Here is a 19,307-nt window from a genome sequence, read left to right as displayed (position 1 = left end):
TAGGAAAAAACTACAATTCCATCACCAAAAAATAACATGATTAATCCATTAATGAAGTCATTGTAGCATTTATATAAAAATATATACACATACTTATCAAGACATAATTTTTATAGATAGTTAATATTTAATCATAGATGTAACCATTGTTCTTTTGTTCTTTTATTTTTGCCTCTGGAAGTAATGCAAGCATAATAATCTAGTACATTTTTATCTACAACTCTGAGGTTTGTGTAGTGTAGACTCCTAGAAGAGAAATTACTGTTCCAAACTATATAACATTGATACAGATACTTGATATGAATCATTAAATTGCTTTTTAAAAAGTATTGGCAACATAAAAGAATGGCCATTTTATCATATCCTTATCTATCTTCATATATGGATTATTACAGTTTAGAAATTATTGCCAGTCTCAAGAGTGATAAATGATAATCCTAGTTATTGAACTTGCTATTTCTTTGTAACTGGATTTTAATTTTTTTTTCACATTGGATATATTTGGCTACTAGGAAGACAAACTTTCTCAATATAGCTTTCCTGTGGAAAGAGTTTAGAATGTAACAAATACACATTATGGTTAACTGCTTAATGGAAGTTACTATTCAGTCAAGATATAAGATGAGTATTCTCATCATATAACTAACTTCTAAGAAATAAGAATAAATCTTGATTTGTTTAAAATTGTAAATTATTATTACAACTTCAGTATTATTATAACATAGAAACAAAAATTCAGTCTGTGATCAACTTGCTTTTTTTTTTTTTTAAAGATTTTATTTATTTGTCAGAGAGAGAGAATACACACAAGCAGACAGAATGGCAGGCAGAGGCAGCGAGAGAAGCAGGCTCCCTGCCTAGCAAGGAGCCCAATGTGGGACTCAGTCCCAGGACCCTGGGATCATGACCTGAGCTGAAGGCAGCAGCTTAACCAACTGAGCCACCCAGGCGTCCCTGCTTTTGTGGTTACCAAAATGTAGTTACATTTTGCAGTACTAAATAAATGTTCTCTCTCAAGTTAGATTGATGAAGAAAAACACATTTTTACCTAGCTGTAGTATATGGTACCACTGATGGTCTTACAGTGTTATTGAACTTTTCTCTTTGATAGTAACTAAAAGACCTCTCTCCTCTTCAGTTTCTGGATTGAAGATTGAATCAGTAGTTATAATTTATAAAAATGGTCCCACAAACTAAAACATTCTGATATTTTCTTTATTTTCAACTTAATACCATCACTTAAGAAAAATTTGTCATAGGACATCTGGGTGGCTCAGTTGGTTAGGCATCTACCTTCAGCTTGGGTCATGGTCCCAGGGGCCTGGGATCAAGTCCTGTATTGGGCTCCTTGCTCAGCAAGAAGCCTACTTCTCCCTCTGACTGCTGCTTTCCCTACTTGTGCTCTTTCTCTCTCTCTGACAAATAAATAAAAAATTTAAAAAGAGAGAGAAAGGAAGGAAGGAAGGAAGGAAGGAAGGAAGGAAGGAAGGAAAAAGAAAATAAAAGAATAGAAAAGAAAAGAAAAGAAATATCTTTCTATGTCTGGTTTTCCAGATAACAAAATTACCTCTGAATTTTCATCTGCATCTAAGCTTATGTCACATGAACAATAATTTAGCATTTTTTCTGAAGTAGAACAATAGCATCTTCACAGCAGGTATCATGTGAAAAATATTTGCACCTCTGGCATACATAATTGGTGATTTCTTTAGCAGCTTTCTGCAAATAAACTATTTTCAAGTGTTTACTCAGCCTTTTTAACATGTATCAGTGCTATCATGTTTTTCTTGAATATCCTGATAAAGTAGTTCTAAAATCTCTTATATGTCATAGTATTTGTCCTTGGCTAAAGGATGATCAGCCAGCATCCTATATCCTCACTTAGAGCCAGTTTTTCTATTAATTATGTTTAGCTACGTTTACTTTCTATGCACACAACTAATAAAACATGCTTGCAATTTCTGACTTACTTGTGCCCTTCATTGTGTGTGTGTGTGTGTGTGTGTGTGTGTGTGTGTGTGTTTTCTGTCAACAACAGTTGCACAGCATTTGTTAGAAATGGAATTTTTTTGTCCTAGAAGTGTTTTCCCAATCAGGTACATTCTATTATTTGCTGTGAGACCCAGCAAAGTACACAAGTAAAGCAAAAACAGTTAAATTCATCAGTTTACTCTGCTGTTATAATTTAAAAGGTTTTTATCCAAATGTCTGGTGTATAAGATTCAGAAGTACCATATTTAATAATAGCACTTACTGATTTGTGCCCTGCAGATTGTAATTTATGGAAACATTTTAGAAACATATTTTCTAAAAAGAATTTTTGCTTAGAATTCACAATTTTTGCAAATTCCATATACGTTTTGAGTTCAACTACTAAAATGTAATCTACCAATTATTTAAACCAGATTATTGTGTCAATTTTTATTGTCATTAATACAAATATATAAGGGATTGTCTTCCTAAAGAATTCTTGCAAAATCTTGTTTTGAAGTTTGGGCAGTCACTCTAACCCTTTATTTTCTTCATATTTTCTATATACCTTATTATGTTTGGGCTGAATATATTTATTGTGAATGTTGCATATTTTGAAGTTTTTCCTTCCCTTAAAATTTTGGTTTAGTAAAATTGACATTCTGCTATCAATTCGCCCTCAAATGATGTGACAAATTTCCAAACAACTTTTTTTCTTAAAAATGTCATGGGCTAAATGGAATGAAATATTGTTCCTGGAAGTTATTTCGTTTAATGTTATGCATTTTAATTCCTAAAATAAATGTTTTGGAGACAAAAAATGTATTACTTATTATTTTTTAAAGATTTTATTGATTTATTTATTTTAGAGAAAGAGTGTTAGAGGGGCAGAGGGTGAGGGAGAGAATCTTAAGCAGACTCTGCACTGAGCATGGAGCCCAATGAGGAGGCTCCATCTCACAATCCTGAGTTCATGACCTGAGCCAAAACGAAGAGTCATATGCTTAGCTGACTGAGCTACCCATGTGCCCCTCCTTTACGCTGAAGTTTACCTTTTCAGGGTAGGGAGAGGGTCCTGAGAGAACAAGATTTATATACATAAAATAATATGAAAACAATTTAATATAATGGAGCACAGAGAACTAAGTTGAACTATCTTGTTAGCTGGTATACTTTCAGTTTTCATGGTGGTATTAAATCTTGAGATGGGGGCGCCTGGGTGACTCAGTGGGTTAAAGCCTCTGCTTTCGGCTCAGGTTATGGTCCCAGAGTCCTGAGATGGAGCCCCACATCGGGCTCTCTGCTCAGTAGGGAGCCTGCTTCTCCCTCTCTCTCTGCCTGCCTCTCTGCCTACTTGTGATCTCTATCTGTCAAATAAATAAATAAAATCTTAAAAAAAAATCTTGAGATGGTTTTCAAAGTGTGGGTAAGATTTGGATACACAGCAAGAAGAAAAGAGTATTCCAAGGAGTGAAAAATGTAAGACTAGAGACAGGAATAACATAATGTGTGCCCAGGTCAGTGAAATCCCTTATGGTTGGAACAGAGAAAATGTTGGGAAATAGAAAGTGTTACTGTGTGTTAGCATTTTTTTATAATTTATTTTTTATTTATTTTCAGCATAACAGTATTCATTATTTTTGCACCACACCCAGTGCTCCATGCAATCCGTGTTAGCATTTGAAGGTTTTGTATTGAATATTCCCAAGTTAGTAATTCTATGGCATGTAAACATATTATATGATGATATTGACTTTACCAGTTTATCTACTCATGCCTTTATATAGGACACTTTACTTTCTTTAGGAGGCAATCATTACTTCTCTAAGAAACCAACTTCAAAGGATACATGGGCAAGATAAAACCGTGGCGTATTCATCAGACTTTCAAAATGTGAAAAATCTATGTATCTTAATGAAAACATGAAGATACTATACTGTACTTTGAATATGACCTTTTCTATTTATCTGTACTTTTTATTTTATTTTTTTATTTTTTTATTTTGAGAGAAAGAGAGTGAGTGGGAGGGAGGGACAGAGGGAAGAGAGAGCCATGTTGGGGAACCCAATATGGGGCTTGATCTCATGATCCTGAGATCATGACCTAAGCTGAAGCCAGGAGTTGGATGCTTAACTGACTGTGCCACCCACATGCCCCAATTTATCTTTATTTTAAAAGTTACTTATCATATCACAGACATGGTTATGAAAATTCATCTTTGTTTACTTTGTAATATTTTCAAATCTTCCATTTGTCTCAGCATACATGATTTTTTAGGGTCAGAGGACGCTGTCAGAGGACAGGTTGAAAATGAAGTAATAAAATTTGAAGTCCATTTGTCATATATATACTTAGGAATAAATGCATTTATAGGACAACTTTGGTCCCACATGCAATATCAAAGGTAGTATGGAATACCATCTAAGTTATTAACCTGCAAGTAGTGTTTTGGAGATGGAAAACAAGGTGATCAGCATTTTTTAAAAGATTTGTACCAAATTACATGAAGCCAAAAGAATAGGTCTTATTTAGGACACTGTTCATAGTAATTTGTGTTTAGGATTTCAAATGCCTTTGAAGTCTATTATTTATCTACATTTGGCCCTTAGCTACTCTTTCCCATGTCAAATTGACTAGATTTTCAGTCCAAATAATAACTGGAGGGAATATAAGAAGAAATACATAAAAACATATTGAATTGAGAAGGTTAATTTAATCTAACTTTAATATATGCTAATAAATTAAGCTGTCTTTCACTGAGAAGATGCAAGTCCAAATAAAATTAATTATTTTATGTCAGTATAATTCAAATAATTCACATGTACTTTTCCAACAGAAGAGTAAGCCATGTGGTGATAATAGGCAATTTAGAGATTTTGGTTAACTTGTTATGTGTATGTGTGTGTGTGTGTGTGTGTGTGTATATATATATATATATATATATGTATATATATATATATATATATATGATGGGCAATTTAGAGATTTTGATGAACTTGTTATGTGTGTATATATATATATACTATGTGGTATATTATATATAGCATATATAATATATATTTATACTTTATACAATATATACATTATATACATTTTTTAAGGATTTTATTTATTTATTTGACAGACAGAGATCACAAGTAGGCAGAGAGGCAGGCAGAGAGAGGAAGGGAAGCAGGTTCGCTGCTGAGCAGAGAGCCCAATGTGGGGCTCGATCCCAGAACCCTGGGATCATGACCTGAGCTGAAGGCAGAGGCTTAACCCACTAAGCCACCCAGGTGCCCCCATGATATACATTTTCCATAAATTATTTTATAATTTTATATATATTTTTAAATAAATTATATAAATATAATTTTATATAGATTATTCAAGTTTTGCATTCATTAGATCAATTGGATTAGTGAAATAAAATTGAGAATGTTATTGTAATGTTGTTCTTCCTTTAAATTCCTCTCATATTGAAAAATGTGTACCTCAGTTGTAAAGAAAATTTAGTGGGTTAGCTCATGTGATATCTTTGTAATGAGTTACTTGTATTAATAGGTTATGTAACTTTTTCTTATTTGACATCAAAACATCTATCAACTTAGAAATACTTAATGTTGTTTATAATGGTGCTTGATGCTTTCTTCAGGTGATAATTCAAGATGATGGCTCTGAAAAGTTGGACCCCAAATATTTTGGAGAGTTACTTGCTGATCTAAGCCGTAAAAATACAGATCTGTATTATTGTTTATTAGAACATTTGCAGAGAATTGGAGGAAGGTACTGTAAATATATAATATCATTTGCCTTGATATTGTAGTTATCAAACATTTTATGATACTTTGGTATTTTTTAATATACTTTATTTTTTACAGCAGTTTTAGGTTCACAGAAAAACTCTAGTATTTTTTTAAGGTTTTATTTTTAAGTAATCTCTACACCCAACAGGGGCTCAAACTCACAACCCCAAGATCAAGAGTTACATTCTCCACTGACTGAGCCAGCCAAGTGCCCCAAAACTCTAGTATTTTAATGGAGAAATGGGGTAACTATATGAGCATATCTGATTAAATGTCTCATTTTAAGAGTTAATGTATTTCATGAAAATCATCAAAAGAGATCCTATCAGTCCTTTTAGGTTCAGTAAAGAATTCTTTGAACTTTCTTTCATAACATACTTTGATAGCAAATGCAACCTCTTGGACAGGGAGCTCAAAAAATGCATGGCATACTATGACTTGTTATAAGATATTATACTGATGATATAAGATGCAATCCATTGTCAATACACCACTATTCGTCTTCCATTGATTTATGCTCAATGTACAAAGGCCAGAATTTAATATACACTTAGTGTTATATATTAGAAAAAGTATTATGTATTATTTTAATATATTACAGTACCTATAAAAATTAAATGTAAATTATATAAGTATCTATATATTTATATAAATATGTATGTTTTATAATTATATACTAAATAATTACATATATTTAAATATATACACATAAATAATTTATCAGTTATTCATGCATAGATGAGAGCATATTATATCATGAAATGAATTCCATAAGCTACGTAATTTATAAAAGTTGTCTTTTACTACACAGTCACATCCTATATATGGCCAACTATAAGACAAATTCTAGGAGAGCTCTACAAATACAGAAAAATATGTAGGATAAAGGAATATTGGTAGAATTTTTTTTTAGTTTACACTTCACTAACTGGATTCTTTTTTTGTGTGTGTGTCTTAAAGATCTTTAATCTCTTATCTAGCTTTTTTCCACTCCATTTATTGTACTCCTTTCTTTCCACATTTAGCTCCATTCTCTCTAACTTTCCTTGCTTTCATATTCATGACTGCAACCATTCTCATACTATCATCTTCAAGTGCCTTACCTTCTTATCTTATTGTCCCTCCCACTTAGCAAAATCCCAATTCTTGAGTACTCTAGCTCTCTTCTTTATTTATTGATTCTTTTTACCACTATCTACTCCATCCAATACATAACACTCACTACTCTCAGAATTCAGAGGGCTCTGTGAAGACTGTTTTATTCACCCTGGTTTCCTTGGGGTTTAGCATGGTGACTAGTTTAGTGTGGTGCTCAATAAACATTTATGGACTATATGAATGTCTTTTTTTTAATTTTTTTAAGTTTTTATTTTAATTCCAGTTAGTTAACACATGGTGTACCATTGGTTTCGAGTATACAATATAGTGTTTTAACACTTCCATACATCACCTAGTGCTCATCACAAGTGCCCTCCTTAATTCCCATCACCTATTTAACACCCCCCCACCTCCCTTCTGGTAACCATATATGTTATAGTTAACTTATGAAACTCAGCACACAAAAAATAAATAATCCAATTAAAAATAGGCAGAAGACAAAGGATACATGTATCCCAATGTTTATAGCACCATTATCAACAGTAGCCAAACTATGGAGAGAGAGCCCAAAATCTCCATTGACTGATGAATGGATAGAAAAGACATGGGGTGTATATATATATATGAGAAAGACAAATACTGTATTATCTTGCTCATAATTGGAATTTAAGGAAGAAAACAAGAACATATAGGAAGGGGGAGAAGAAGGGGGAAATGAAGTAAGACAGTATTTGTGATTCAGAGCACATGGATTTGACAAAGTTGTTACTCAATAAAGGGTTATAGAATAAGAGTTAAATATATTCCAAATTTATTAGTTTCATACTAATTAGAAGTAGACAAAGTAACTGAGCAAAGGAAGTTATGTTATTTCATAATGATTAACCCAGTAAACGTGTAATCTGTGGTTTTGGAACAACTCTTTCATTGAGGGTTTTGATAAACATACATAGATGACTTAAATATGTGATTAAGCAATACAAAGCCTTGAATTTAATTCTTAGAGTACCTACAGTACTACACACACAAAAGAAATAGAAAGGTGGTGTCTGCACATTACTTTTAAAATTTTGGTGATTTAGACATTCTATTAGAAGGTTGTCAATTTAAGGGGCACCTGGGTGGCTCAGTGGGCTAAGCCTCTGCCTTCAGCTCAGGTCATGATCTCATTGTCCTAGGATCAAGCCCCACATTGGGCTCTCTGCCCAGTGAGGAGCCTGCTTCCCCCTCTCTCTTTTCACATGGTATTTGTCTTTCTCTGACTAACTTATTTCCGTTAGCATAATACTATCTAGCTCCAACAATGTCATTGCAAATGGCAAGATTTCATTCTTTTTATGCCTGAGTAATATTCCATTTTATGTATACCACCTTTTCTTTATCCATTCATCTGTCAATATTTGGAGCATTATACATGGAATATTATATGTGGAACATCTTCTTTATCCATTCATCAGTCAATGGACATTTGAACTCTCTCCATAGATTGGCTATTTTTGATAATGTTTTCTGCCCATTTTTACATTGGATTATTCATTTTTGGGGTGTTGAATTTCATAAGTTCTTTGCATATTTTGGGTACTAAACATTTATCAAATATGTCATTTGCAAATATCTTTTCCTAATCTGTAGGCTGCCTTTTATTTTGTTGATTGTTTCCTTTGCTTTGCAGAAGGTATTATTTTGATGAAGTCCAAATGATTCAATTAAAAAAAAAACCTCAATTTTGCCTTTGTTTCTCTTGCTTTGGGATTCATTTATATAAATAAGTTGCTATGGCTAATGTCAAAGAGGTTACCTGTGTTCTCTAGGATTGTTATGGTTCCAGGTCTCACACTTAGGTCTTTAATGCATTTTGAACTTTTTTTTTTTTTTTTGTGGTTGGTGCAAGAAAGTGATCAGTTTCATTTTCTTTTTCTTTCTTTTTTTTTTTTTTTTGTATGATGCTCTCCAGTTTTCCCAATACCATTTTTTGAAGACACTGTCTTTTATTCCCCCATTGGATATTCTTTCCTGCTATATTGAAGATTCATTGACCATATAGTTCTGGGTTCATTTCTGGGTTTTCTATTCTGTTCTATTCATCTATTTGCCCATTTTTGTGTCAGTACCATAGTGTTTTGAACACTACAGCTTTGTAATATAACTTGAAGCCCATGATTGTGATGTCTCGAGCTTTGCTCTTCTTTTTCAAGATTGCTTTGTCTATTCTGGATCTTTTCTGGTTCCATACAAATTTTGGGATTGTTTGTTCCAGCTCTGTGAAAATGTTGATGGTATTTTGATAGGGATTGCATTGAATGTGTAGATTGCTCTAGGTACCATAGACATTTTAACAATATTTGTTCTTCCAATCCATGAGAATGGAAAGTCTTTCTATTTCGTTGTGTTTCCTGCAATTTCTTTCATCAGTGTCTTGCAGTTTTCAGAGTCTAGGTCTTTCACTTCTTTGGTTAGGTATCATACTGGTTTGGGCACAATTGAAATTGGGATAGATTCCTTGATTTCTCTTTTGGCTGCTTCATTACTGGTGTGTAGAAATGCAAGATTTCTGTATGATGATTTTGTGTCCTGCAAGTTTACTGAATTCCTGTATCAGTTCTAGGAGATTTGGTGGGGTCTTTTGGGTTTTCTATATGCTGTGCCATGGCATCTGCAAATAGTGAGAATTTGATTTCTTCTTTGCTGATTTGGATGCCTTTTATTTCTTTTTCTTGTCTGATTGCTGTGGCTAGGACTTCCAGTACTATATAATAACATCAGTGAGAATGAACATCTCTTTGTTGTTCTTGACTTTAGGGAATATCCTCTGGTTTTTCCCCCATTGGGAATATTAGCTGTAGGTTTTCATATATGACTTTATTATGTTGGTGGTATGTTCCCTCTAAACTTTGTTGAGGGTTTTTCTCATGAATGGATGTTATACTTTGCCAGATGCCTACTTTGCATATATTGAAATGATTATATGATTCTTATCCTTTCTTTTATTAATGTAGTGTATCATGTTGATTGATTTATGAATATTGAACCACCCCTGAAACCTAGGAATAAATCCCACTTGATTGTGGTGAATGTTTTTTAATGTACTGTTAGATTTGGTTTCCTAGTATTTTATTGAGAATTTTTGTACCTATGTTCATCAGGGATATTGTCTTGTATTTCTCTCTCTCTCTCTCTCTCGGAATCTTTATCTGGTTTTGCAGAGCTGGTTTAGTGGTCATGGCCTCCTTTAGTTTTTGTTTGTCTGGGAAAGTCTCTCTCCTATTCTGCATGTTAGCCTTGCTGGATAGAGTATTCTTGACTGCAGATTTTTACCATTCAGCACATTGAATATACCATGCCACTCTCTTCTGGCTTGCCAAGAAGAATCTTTATCTGGTTTTGGTGGTATCAGGCCTCACAGAATGAATTTTCAAGTTTTCTTTCCTTTTCTATTTCATGTAATATTTTGAAAAGAATAGGTATTGGCTCTTCCTTAAGTGTTTGGTAGAATTTTCCTGTGAAGACACCTGGCCCTGGACTTTTCTTTGTTGGGAGTTTGTTTGTTTGTTTGTTTTCTGATTCAATTTCTTTACTGGTTATTGGTCTGTTCAAGTTTTTTTTTTTTTTCCCTTCCTGTTTCAGTTTTGGTAATTTATATCTTTCTAGGAATTTATCCATTTCTTCCAGGTTTTCCAACTTCTTGGCATATAGCTTTTCATAATATTCTTTTATAATTGTTTGTATTATTGTGGTATCAGCTACTATTCTTCCTATCTTACTTACAATTTATTTATTAGGGTGCATTCTCTTTTCTTTTTGATAATTCTGACTAGAGGTTTATCTTTTTTTGTTTGTTTGTTTGAAGACCATTCCCTGATTTCATTGATCTTTTCGGTTTTTGTTTTTTTTTCAAATTTCGTTATCATTTATTTCTTCTCTAATATTTATTATTTCCTTTCTTTTTGTAGCTTCTTTATGTGTAAGTTTAGGTTGTTTATTTGGGACTTTTCTTGGTTCTTGAGGTAGGTTTGCATTGCTATATATTTCCCACTAAGGATCACTTTTGCTGCATCCCAAAGGTTTTGAACAATTTTGTTTTCATGTTCATGTATATTTAAAATTTTTTCTTTGATTTCCTGTTTGTCTGATTCATTGCTTAGTAACATATTGCTTAAACCTCATGTATTTTTGGTCTTTCCAAGTTTTTTTCTTGTGGTTGATATATTTTTCATAATGTTGTGGTCAGAAAAGGTGCATGGTGTGATTTCAAATTTATGTATTTGTTGAGACCAGTTTTGTGATCTAATATGTGATCTATTCTGGAGAATGTCCTATGTGTACTTGAAAAGACGGTATATTCTCCTGTTTTAGTATGAAATGTTCTGAGAATACCTGTTAAGTCCATCCAGTCCAGTGTGTCATTCAAAACCATTGTTTCCTTATTTTTTGTTTAAATTATTTGTCCATTGATGTAAGTGAGGTGTTAAAGTCCCCTACTATTATTTTATTATTATCCATTAGCTCCTTTATGTTTGTTATTATCTGTTTTATGTATTTGGATGCTCCCATGATCAGTGCATAAATATTTATAATTGTTGTATCTTCTTGTTGGATTTTCCCTCTTTAGAATTATATAGCCCTTCTTTGTCTCTTGCTACAGTCCTTGTTTTAAAGTCTAGCTTGAGGGGCACCTGGGTGGCTCAGTGGCTTAAGCCTGTGGCTTCAGCTCAGGTCATTATCTCAGGGTCCTGGGATTCAGCCTTGCAATGGGCTCTCTGCTCAGCATGGAGCCTGCTTTCCCCCTTTCTCTGCCTGTCTCTCTGCTTACTTGTGAGTTCTTTCTCTCTCTCTCTGTCAACTAAATACATAAAATCTTTTAAAAAATAAAGTTGAGTTTGAGTGATATAAGTATGGTTCCTTGGGCTTTCTTTAGACACTCATTTGCATGATAAATGTTTCTCTATCCCTTCGTTTTCAATCGGGAGGTATCTTTAGATCTAAAATGCATCTTTATAGGCAGCATAAAGATGGGTCTTGTTTTTTAATCCATTCTGACACCCTAAGTCTTTTGATTGGAGCATTTAGTCCATTTACATTCAAAATAATTATTGGTTTATATGCATTTATTACTTTTTTGTCATTGTTTCTGGAGATTTTCTCTGATCCTTTCTTGTCTATGTCACTGTTGGTCTCCCCTTTGTACTCAGAGCCCCTTTGAATACTTCTTGCAGAGCTGGTTTAGTGGTCATGACCTCCTTTAGTTTTTGTTTGTCTGGGAAAGTCTCTCTCCTATTCTGCATGTTAGCCTTGCTGGATAGAGTATTTTTGACTGCAGATTTTTCCCATTCAGCACATTGAATATACCATGCCACTCTCTTCTGGCTTGCCAAGTTTCTGTTGAGAAATCTGCAGCTAGACTTATGGGTCTTCCCTTCTATATTAAGGACTTCTGTCTTGCTGCTTTTAAGATTTTTTTTCTTTTTCACTATATTTTGCAAATTTAACTACATTATGTTTTGGTGTTGGCCTGCTTTTGATGATTCGATAGGAATTCTCTGTGCCTCCTGAATCTGGATGTCTGTTTCTTTCTGCAGATTAAGGAAATTTTCAGCTATTATTTCTTCAAATAAATTTTCTGCCCCCCTTTCTCTCTCCTTTTCTTCTGTAATCCCTATAATATGAATGTTATTTCATTTGATGGAATCATTGAATTCCCTAAGTCTATTTTCATATTCCACTAATTCTTCTTTCTCTCTTTTGTTCATCTTCATTATTTTCTATTAGTTTGTCTTCTGGGTCACACATTCATTCCTCTGCTTCTTCCATCCTGCTGTTGATTACATCAGGCTTGTTTCCAATTCATTTATTCCATTATCCATCTCTGGCTGAGTCTTCTTTAACTCTTTTATCTCTGCAGTAAGGGTCTCACTGATGTTCTGCATTCTTTTCCGAAGCCCAGTGAGTATTCTTATGATTGTTTTTTTAAAGTCTCTATCAGGCATGTTACTTATATCTGTTTCACTTAGATCTATGGCTGTGGCCTTATCTTGTTCTTTCATTTGGGATAAGTTTCTCTGTCTTGGCATTTCATCTAACACACTTCTTTGTGTTAGAAAAGCCAGTTATGTCTCCTGTTCCTGAAATTATTGGCCTTATGAAGAAGAGGTTTTCTTGTGCTCAGGACCTAGAACTTCAGGGAGTATCTCTGGTATATGCTGTGTGCACTCTGCTGTGATATTTTGACTATGGTATCCTTCAGGCCAGTCATATGCATAGGCTCTTGTTGACTGCTCTGGGCAGTGTTTAGTACCTGGCCTGAATGTGGTGAGTTTTTACTCAGTGTGATCTGGTCTGCTTATAAAATAAGACCTGAACCAGCTCAAAGCAGGACTAAGGCCCTGCTTATCTCTTGTTAAGAGATGTGGTGTGAGCAGGGGTTTAGGCTGGTCTTCTGGAGGAGGGGCCCACAATGCTGTGAGGTATGCTTGACTTAGAATGTCAGTTCCACCAAAATGCAGGCAGATAGGTTTGGTATAAGCAAGTTAGGCAACCAATGTTCTTGCTGAGAGGCTTACTCTCCCTCTATATATGTGGTTCTCTGTTTATGATGAGATGGGAGTAAGAAATGGCGTCAGCCTGCTCCTTTCTTCACAGAGAGGCCTCTACGTGAAAGCTGCCTCTCAGAGACTTGCTCTGAGAGGAGTGTAAAATCTCTCTACTGTGTGCCTCAGGCATACTTTAGATCTTTGTTGCCATACCATCTGCTCTGTAGATTGTCTGTCTCTCTTCTCTCCAGGAGCAGACCAGTAATCTCAGGGCTCTAGATCAGCCAAACCTGCTGTCCTTTAAAACCAGGCTTTAAGCCCTGCTGGTTGTAAGGTCTGACTAAATTCAGCCCTTCTCATTTTTTAGGCCAACGGCTTTGGGAAAATATTTTCCATGTGGGTTTCCCTGTGTGCTCCCCTCTATCTCTCTCTTTTTTTTCTCTCTCTCTCTGACCCCTCTCTGTGACCATGGCTCACCCCTCCTCATCACTCAGAATCCATTTCTCCCTTAAACCACATCTCCACACTTTCTACCTTTTCGATGTGACCTCTTGTCTCCCTTTAGTTGTGAAGTCTGTTCTGTCAGTCCTCAAGTTGATTTCTAGGATGTTTAGGATGATGTGATAATAATCTAGTTTTGTTCATGGGTCCTCCTACTCTGCTGTCATGTTCCCCTCCTCTCCTGCCACTGTTTTTTTTTTTTTTTTTTCCCTACTCATTGTAATTCTAGTCAACACCCCCTGGTGAGAATGGAGATGTAATCCACATTGGCCTCTCCACTTCCTTGCTCTGCTGTCTTTGTTTTCACTCTTTCTCTTTTCCTCTCCTTTTTCCCTCATTTTTCTTCTTTTTCCATGTTATGATTTAGCAATGAGAGGGTACAGGGTCAGAATTAAGGAAGGTTGTCTCACAAAACCATTCTGGTTACCTTAAAACATTACAGTATTAAGTACTGTTAATTTTTCATTGCTTTATTTCTTTGTTTTGTTTTACTTTAATAAAAATATTTATTTTTAAAAATTTTTTATTGTTTTATGTTCGTCACCATGTAGTATATCATTAATTTTTAATGTAGTGTTCCAAGATTCATTGTTTACATATAACACCCAGTGCTCCATGCAATACATGCTCTCCTTAATACCCACCACCAGATTTCTTATTTGTAGAAAGAAATAACTAGGGACATGTGTACTATCTTTGCTTGGCAAGTGGAGTTTTTTTTTTTTTAAGATTTTATTTATTTATTTGACAGAGAAAGATCACAAGTAGGCAGAGAGGCAGGCAGAGAGAGAAGAGGAAGCAGGCTCCCAGCTGAGCAGAAAGCCCGATGTGGGGCTCGATCCCAGGACCCTGGGATCATGACCTGAGCCGAAGGCAGCGGCTTAACCCACTGAGCCACCCAGGCGCCCCGGGAAGTGGAGTTTTTAACATAAAGTTCCATTAATACTGTGATAATTCCAGTTAGTAATGGAAGATGACTAAAACTGCATTGATTCATATTTTTAACTTGTTGTAACTCCCAGTATATGCATGCCATTACTTTAGTAAATCATTAAAAAAGTATATGATACTTTATTTATTTATATTTCTAGGACCTCCCCACAAATTTCTATTTTGGGCAACAGAGGAATGCCACATATTCGTTGTTGCCAAACAACAGCAAATATGTAGTCATGCTTCTGGAAATTGAATCTGCCATTATCTTCCTCCACATTAGTCTTTTTTTTCTTTTAACATATGCAAGATGTTCTGTACAGTGAATGACCCTCTTATCTCTGTAAGCAATATATTACTCATAAACACTTACTTAGAAGGTAAAGGTAGGAGATAATGTCCTAATATATCTCTAAGATAATTATCTCTTATACTGAACATATGGCACTTCTATACCTCTGACTTTATAAGACCATCTTTAAAATATTCTGCCTTGCTCTCAGAACATGTGTACTGTTCTTGTTTGAGGTGTTGACCATATATTTTGTACCCAGTACTTCAATTAAGCACAGATGGAACAAGTAGAAATAAAGGCCTGTCTCTTGCCCCTAACACTAGAACTGTATGCTTTTCCACTATCATTATTTTCTAAAGGAGCAAGTGCCAGACTGGCATAATCACTAACAATTCTTTTGCAGCATTTGGCTACTTAACATGACTTCACAAAAGATCTTCCAACCCTGGAACCCAAACATTCATTTTGATACTGAAAATTCTATTATCCCACTAGAATTTTGGTCCTGTTGCCTAAGCTCTGACCCTATTCAGATGCCTTCTAAGTTTCTTCACTGCCATATATATACTGTAGTGTAGAATGAATGAGTTAGCCTTGTCTTGCAAGTTTTCATTTTGATGAAAAGGGTATGAATAACTTGGAGGCTCTATGGAAAGAAGCTAGATTCAGTCCTGAAAGTGAGCAATATAGGAGAAATAGGAGGTGGAAATAGAGAACAACTATTACAGTTATTCATTCACTCAGGTAGCATTATTGCCAGTGTCAAGAACTTGTACATCTATCCACAAATGGACAAGTGCTAATGGATGGCAGTAACTAATTCTCTATATTCTTTTGGTTTGTTGTTTTGATATTGTTTATTTTTAATAGATTAGCTAGTTCCAGGAAAATTATCTTTAGTTTTGTCAAGTTCTAATAATTGAAATGTTGCTATTATGATATATTAAAAAGTAAGATAAAATAATTTGAACATTACAATTTATATATGATCATTATATACACTTTCTTAAGATTTTTTTTTCACTCTTACAGCAAAGAGGACTTTGAGTCTACAGATGAAGTAAGTACAAAAATAGTTGAAAATCAAATTTAGTTGATAACAAAGCAGGTTATGATATTTTCACTAATGATATTTTTTAGTTTGGTACCTTTATTAGACTGGAAACACAGATTAGTGAAAAGCATGATGATTATTTTACCTTTAAAATGATATAACTATTTATATATTTGTAATGGCTATAAAAAGTAATAATCATTGGGTTGCCTGGGTGGCTGTTGGTTGAGCTTTGAACTCATGGTTTCAGCCCAGGTCATGATCTTAAGGATATGGTATCGATAGCCACATTGGACTCTGTGCTCGGTGTGGCATCTGCTTAAGGTTCTCCCTCCCCCTCTTCCCCTCCCCACCACTGTCTTTCTCTCTCTTTAAATAAATAAATAGACAAAATCTTTAAAATGATAATAATAAAAGTAATAATTATTCATGCAAAATGTTTTATCAGCTGTTATTTATGATTTAATTTATCTTTGCTTATCAAAACATTTAAAATTTCATTGACCAAATGCTCTGATTTAGGAAATTTAAATCTACATTAATTAAATCAATAGCAAATTTAGTTTTAGTATATTTTGAAACCGTATATGACCCATGCCAAATAGAGGACAACTTAAAGTACATTTTTTCAAGTATTAATTCTAATATATATGTCTTTTTTGTTAATAATTACTTTTAATGGAATAAGTAATCAAATAAAGAAAACTGATTTCAATGTAATAAAAAAAGCACAGTGGCCTCCTTTTATTTTTTTTTCTTTATTTCCAATGTAGTGATAAACTGTTTCATTACAATAATTCAGAAAGCCCTAGATTGCCATTAAGAAACACTACTTCAATTTAGCTTCTCACTTAAAAGTAGTTGAAACTTGTAACCAAAGGGCAGGTTGGTGGGATGACAGGTAAAATAGATAAAGGGGCTTAAGAGTACACTTAATTTGATAAACACTGAGAAATGTGTATAGCTGTTGAATATTGTATACCTGAAGCTAACATAAAAGTGTGTTAATTGCACTCAAATGAAAAATAGAGAGACAATGGTGTTTGGTGGGCTAGGCATGTCTGACTGTGATATCTTAGCTTTAGTACATGGCTCTCTGTGTGTGTTAATTAATTTATTTATTTGAGAGAGCATGTGTGTGAGTGGGGGTAGGGGCAGAAGGAGAGGGAAAAAGAGAATCCTAAGCAGGCTCTGTACTCAGCACTGAGACCAGGGTGGGGCTTGATTCCAGGACCCTGAAATCATGACTTGTGCCCAAATCAAGTGTCAGACACTTAACTAACTGAGCCACCCAGGTGGCCAGCAATCTGTGTTTTTGTAAGGACATCATCCTTCTATGGTTTGGAGGAGAGATACTGAAGTCAGAGGTACTGGATGATATTGTAATGAACTTGTCTTGCAACAGCCATAGAGAAAGGTCACCCCCTGTGGAGGAGGGCAAGATGTGGCCTGAGGATGTGGATTCTCAGTCAATCATCCAAGGAGGAAGTGGAGGGGGAGGTCCTGCCTTTACTAGATTCTCCCTCTCTTGGATCTATACCTCACAAAGGGAACCATATACATATGAGCTTCAGAATGAGGGCAATAACATCTTATTGGATGATAAGTATAATGCCCCCCCCCAAAGATGTCCACATCCTAATCCCTGAAATCTTTGAATATGTTACCTTAACATGGCAAAGTGACTTTGCAAATGTGACTAATTTAAGGATCTTAAAGTAAGGAGATTATCCTGTATTATGTGGTTGGCTCCAATGTAATTACTAATCTTTAAAGGAGGGAAGCAGGGGGTCAGAATTAGATATGACAAGAGAAGCTGAGGTTGGAGTGATGAGGCCACCAGCCAAGAAATTTAGGTAGCCTGTAGAAACAAAAATGCAATGAAATAGATTCTCTCCTAGAGCCCACCAAAAGAATGCAGTCCTGCTGACATGTTAATTTTAGCCCACTGACTTCTAATCTCTAGAATTATGAGATAATACATTTGTGTTTCTTCAACCCCCCCAAATTACTTAAATCTTCTCAATGTCGTAGCAACATCTTAATTTTTCAGAAGTTATCATAGCTCAGTGTAAGTCATCAATAAGCCCTCAATTTAATTTCTCCAAATTTACATTATTTTAAAACAACAGCCTTTAAAATATCATATTTACCACCCAAAAAATCTTCCATTTGTTGAAAGATACACTGAAATAAAGTGTTTAATGGGATTTGAGAACCATCCTATTGTTTTTTAAATTGCTCTTTTAAAAATGTAGAAATGTAACGTCTGGTTGGTTGCACAAAACTTTTCCCTAAAATGCCTGAAAATCAAGGTTCTTTCCATAGTGTATATAGTATAATCAGTTTTTAAAAGTAAGAACTGATAAGGCTAAAAATGAAGTTGGTAGCAACTATTGCCCAGAAGGTGAAAAATCTTTTGATGTTCCTAAAAATATGCTCTGCAGCACAGAAGTCTATAAACTACTCACCCTAAGATAATGATACTAATATGTATCTGTTAAATGTATAACCTTCTCTCTTCTTACAGTCAGAAGACATTGAATCCTTGATTCCTAAAGGATTGTCAGAGTTTACAAAACAACAAATTCGTTATATTTTGCAGGTAAGGTGGGGTCAAGAGTGAGTGTGAGATCAACAATGACAAACCACTAGCCAAGAATGCTTCCCTTAAATAAGAAAAGAAAGTTCTCAATAAAAATCCTGTTTCACAAAAGTTGATTATACTTTGATTAAAAAAGTGTTGCATTATGGTTTGTTCAGACTTTCACTTATATTGAAAAACATTCAGGTAAGCATTCCAGAAATAATGTTCCCTGCTGTGGAATCATCTTATTCTCTCCTCACTGCTATGGCACAACTTGACTCTAATTTATAGTTTTGCCCTCATCTTCATTTTACATTCTACCCCCACACTGCCACCCCTTGTGGTAAGAGATGGGAGAGGCCAATGCCTTGCTTTTTCTGATTTGCTGAATGATAGAGATTACTGGAGCAGTAAATTCCCTTACAATGAAGGAAGAAACAGAAGAAGACAGATGTTAAGGGAATATGGCTAAAGAGTACATCTTTTTGTAAGAAAGAATTGTAAAGACAACCTAGCTCGGTTTAAGTGAGGCCAATTTCTAAATTATTGGTCTTAA

General features: G+C 34.5%; 1 protein-coding gene across 1 annotated transcript in view; it reads left to right on the top strand.

The window, feature by feature from the left end:
- The window catches only part of POF1B (POF1B actin binding protein), a 130,530-nt gene that overhangs the window by 69,057 nt on the left and 42,166 nt on the right, over positions 1–19,307 (top strand). Inside the window, exons 6-8 of the mRNA XM_059156811.1 lie at positions 5,606–5,736; positions 16,143–16,170; positions 18,695–18,769. Of these exons, the coding sequence (XP_059012794.1) occupies positions 5,606–5,736; positions 16,143–16,170; positions 18,695–18,769 (234 nt within the window). The remainder of the gene's footprint in view (positions 1–5,605; positions 5,737–16,142; positions 16,171–18,694; positions 18,770–19,307) is intronic.

The sequence above is a fragment of the Mustela lutreola genome, chromosome X (genome assembly GCF_030435805.1).
Source record: "Mustela lutreola isolate mMusLut2 chromosome X, mMusLut2.pri, whole genome shotgun sequence".
NCBI classification, from domain to species: domain Eukaryota; kingdom Metazoa; phylum Chordata; class Mammalia; order Carnivora; family Mustelidae; genus Mustela; species Mustela lutreola.
Note: the sequence above shows the minus strand (reverse complement) of the source record. Positions and strands in the feature narration are given on the sequence as shown.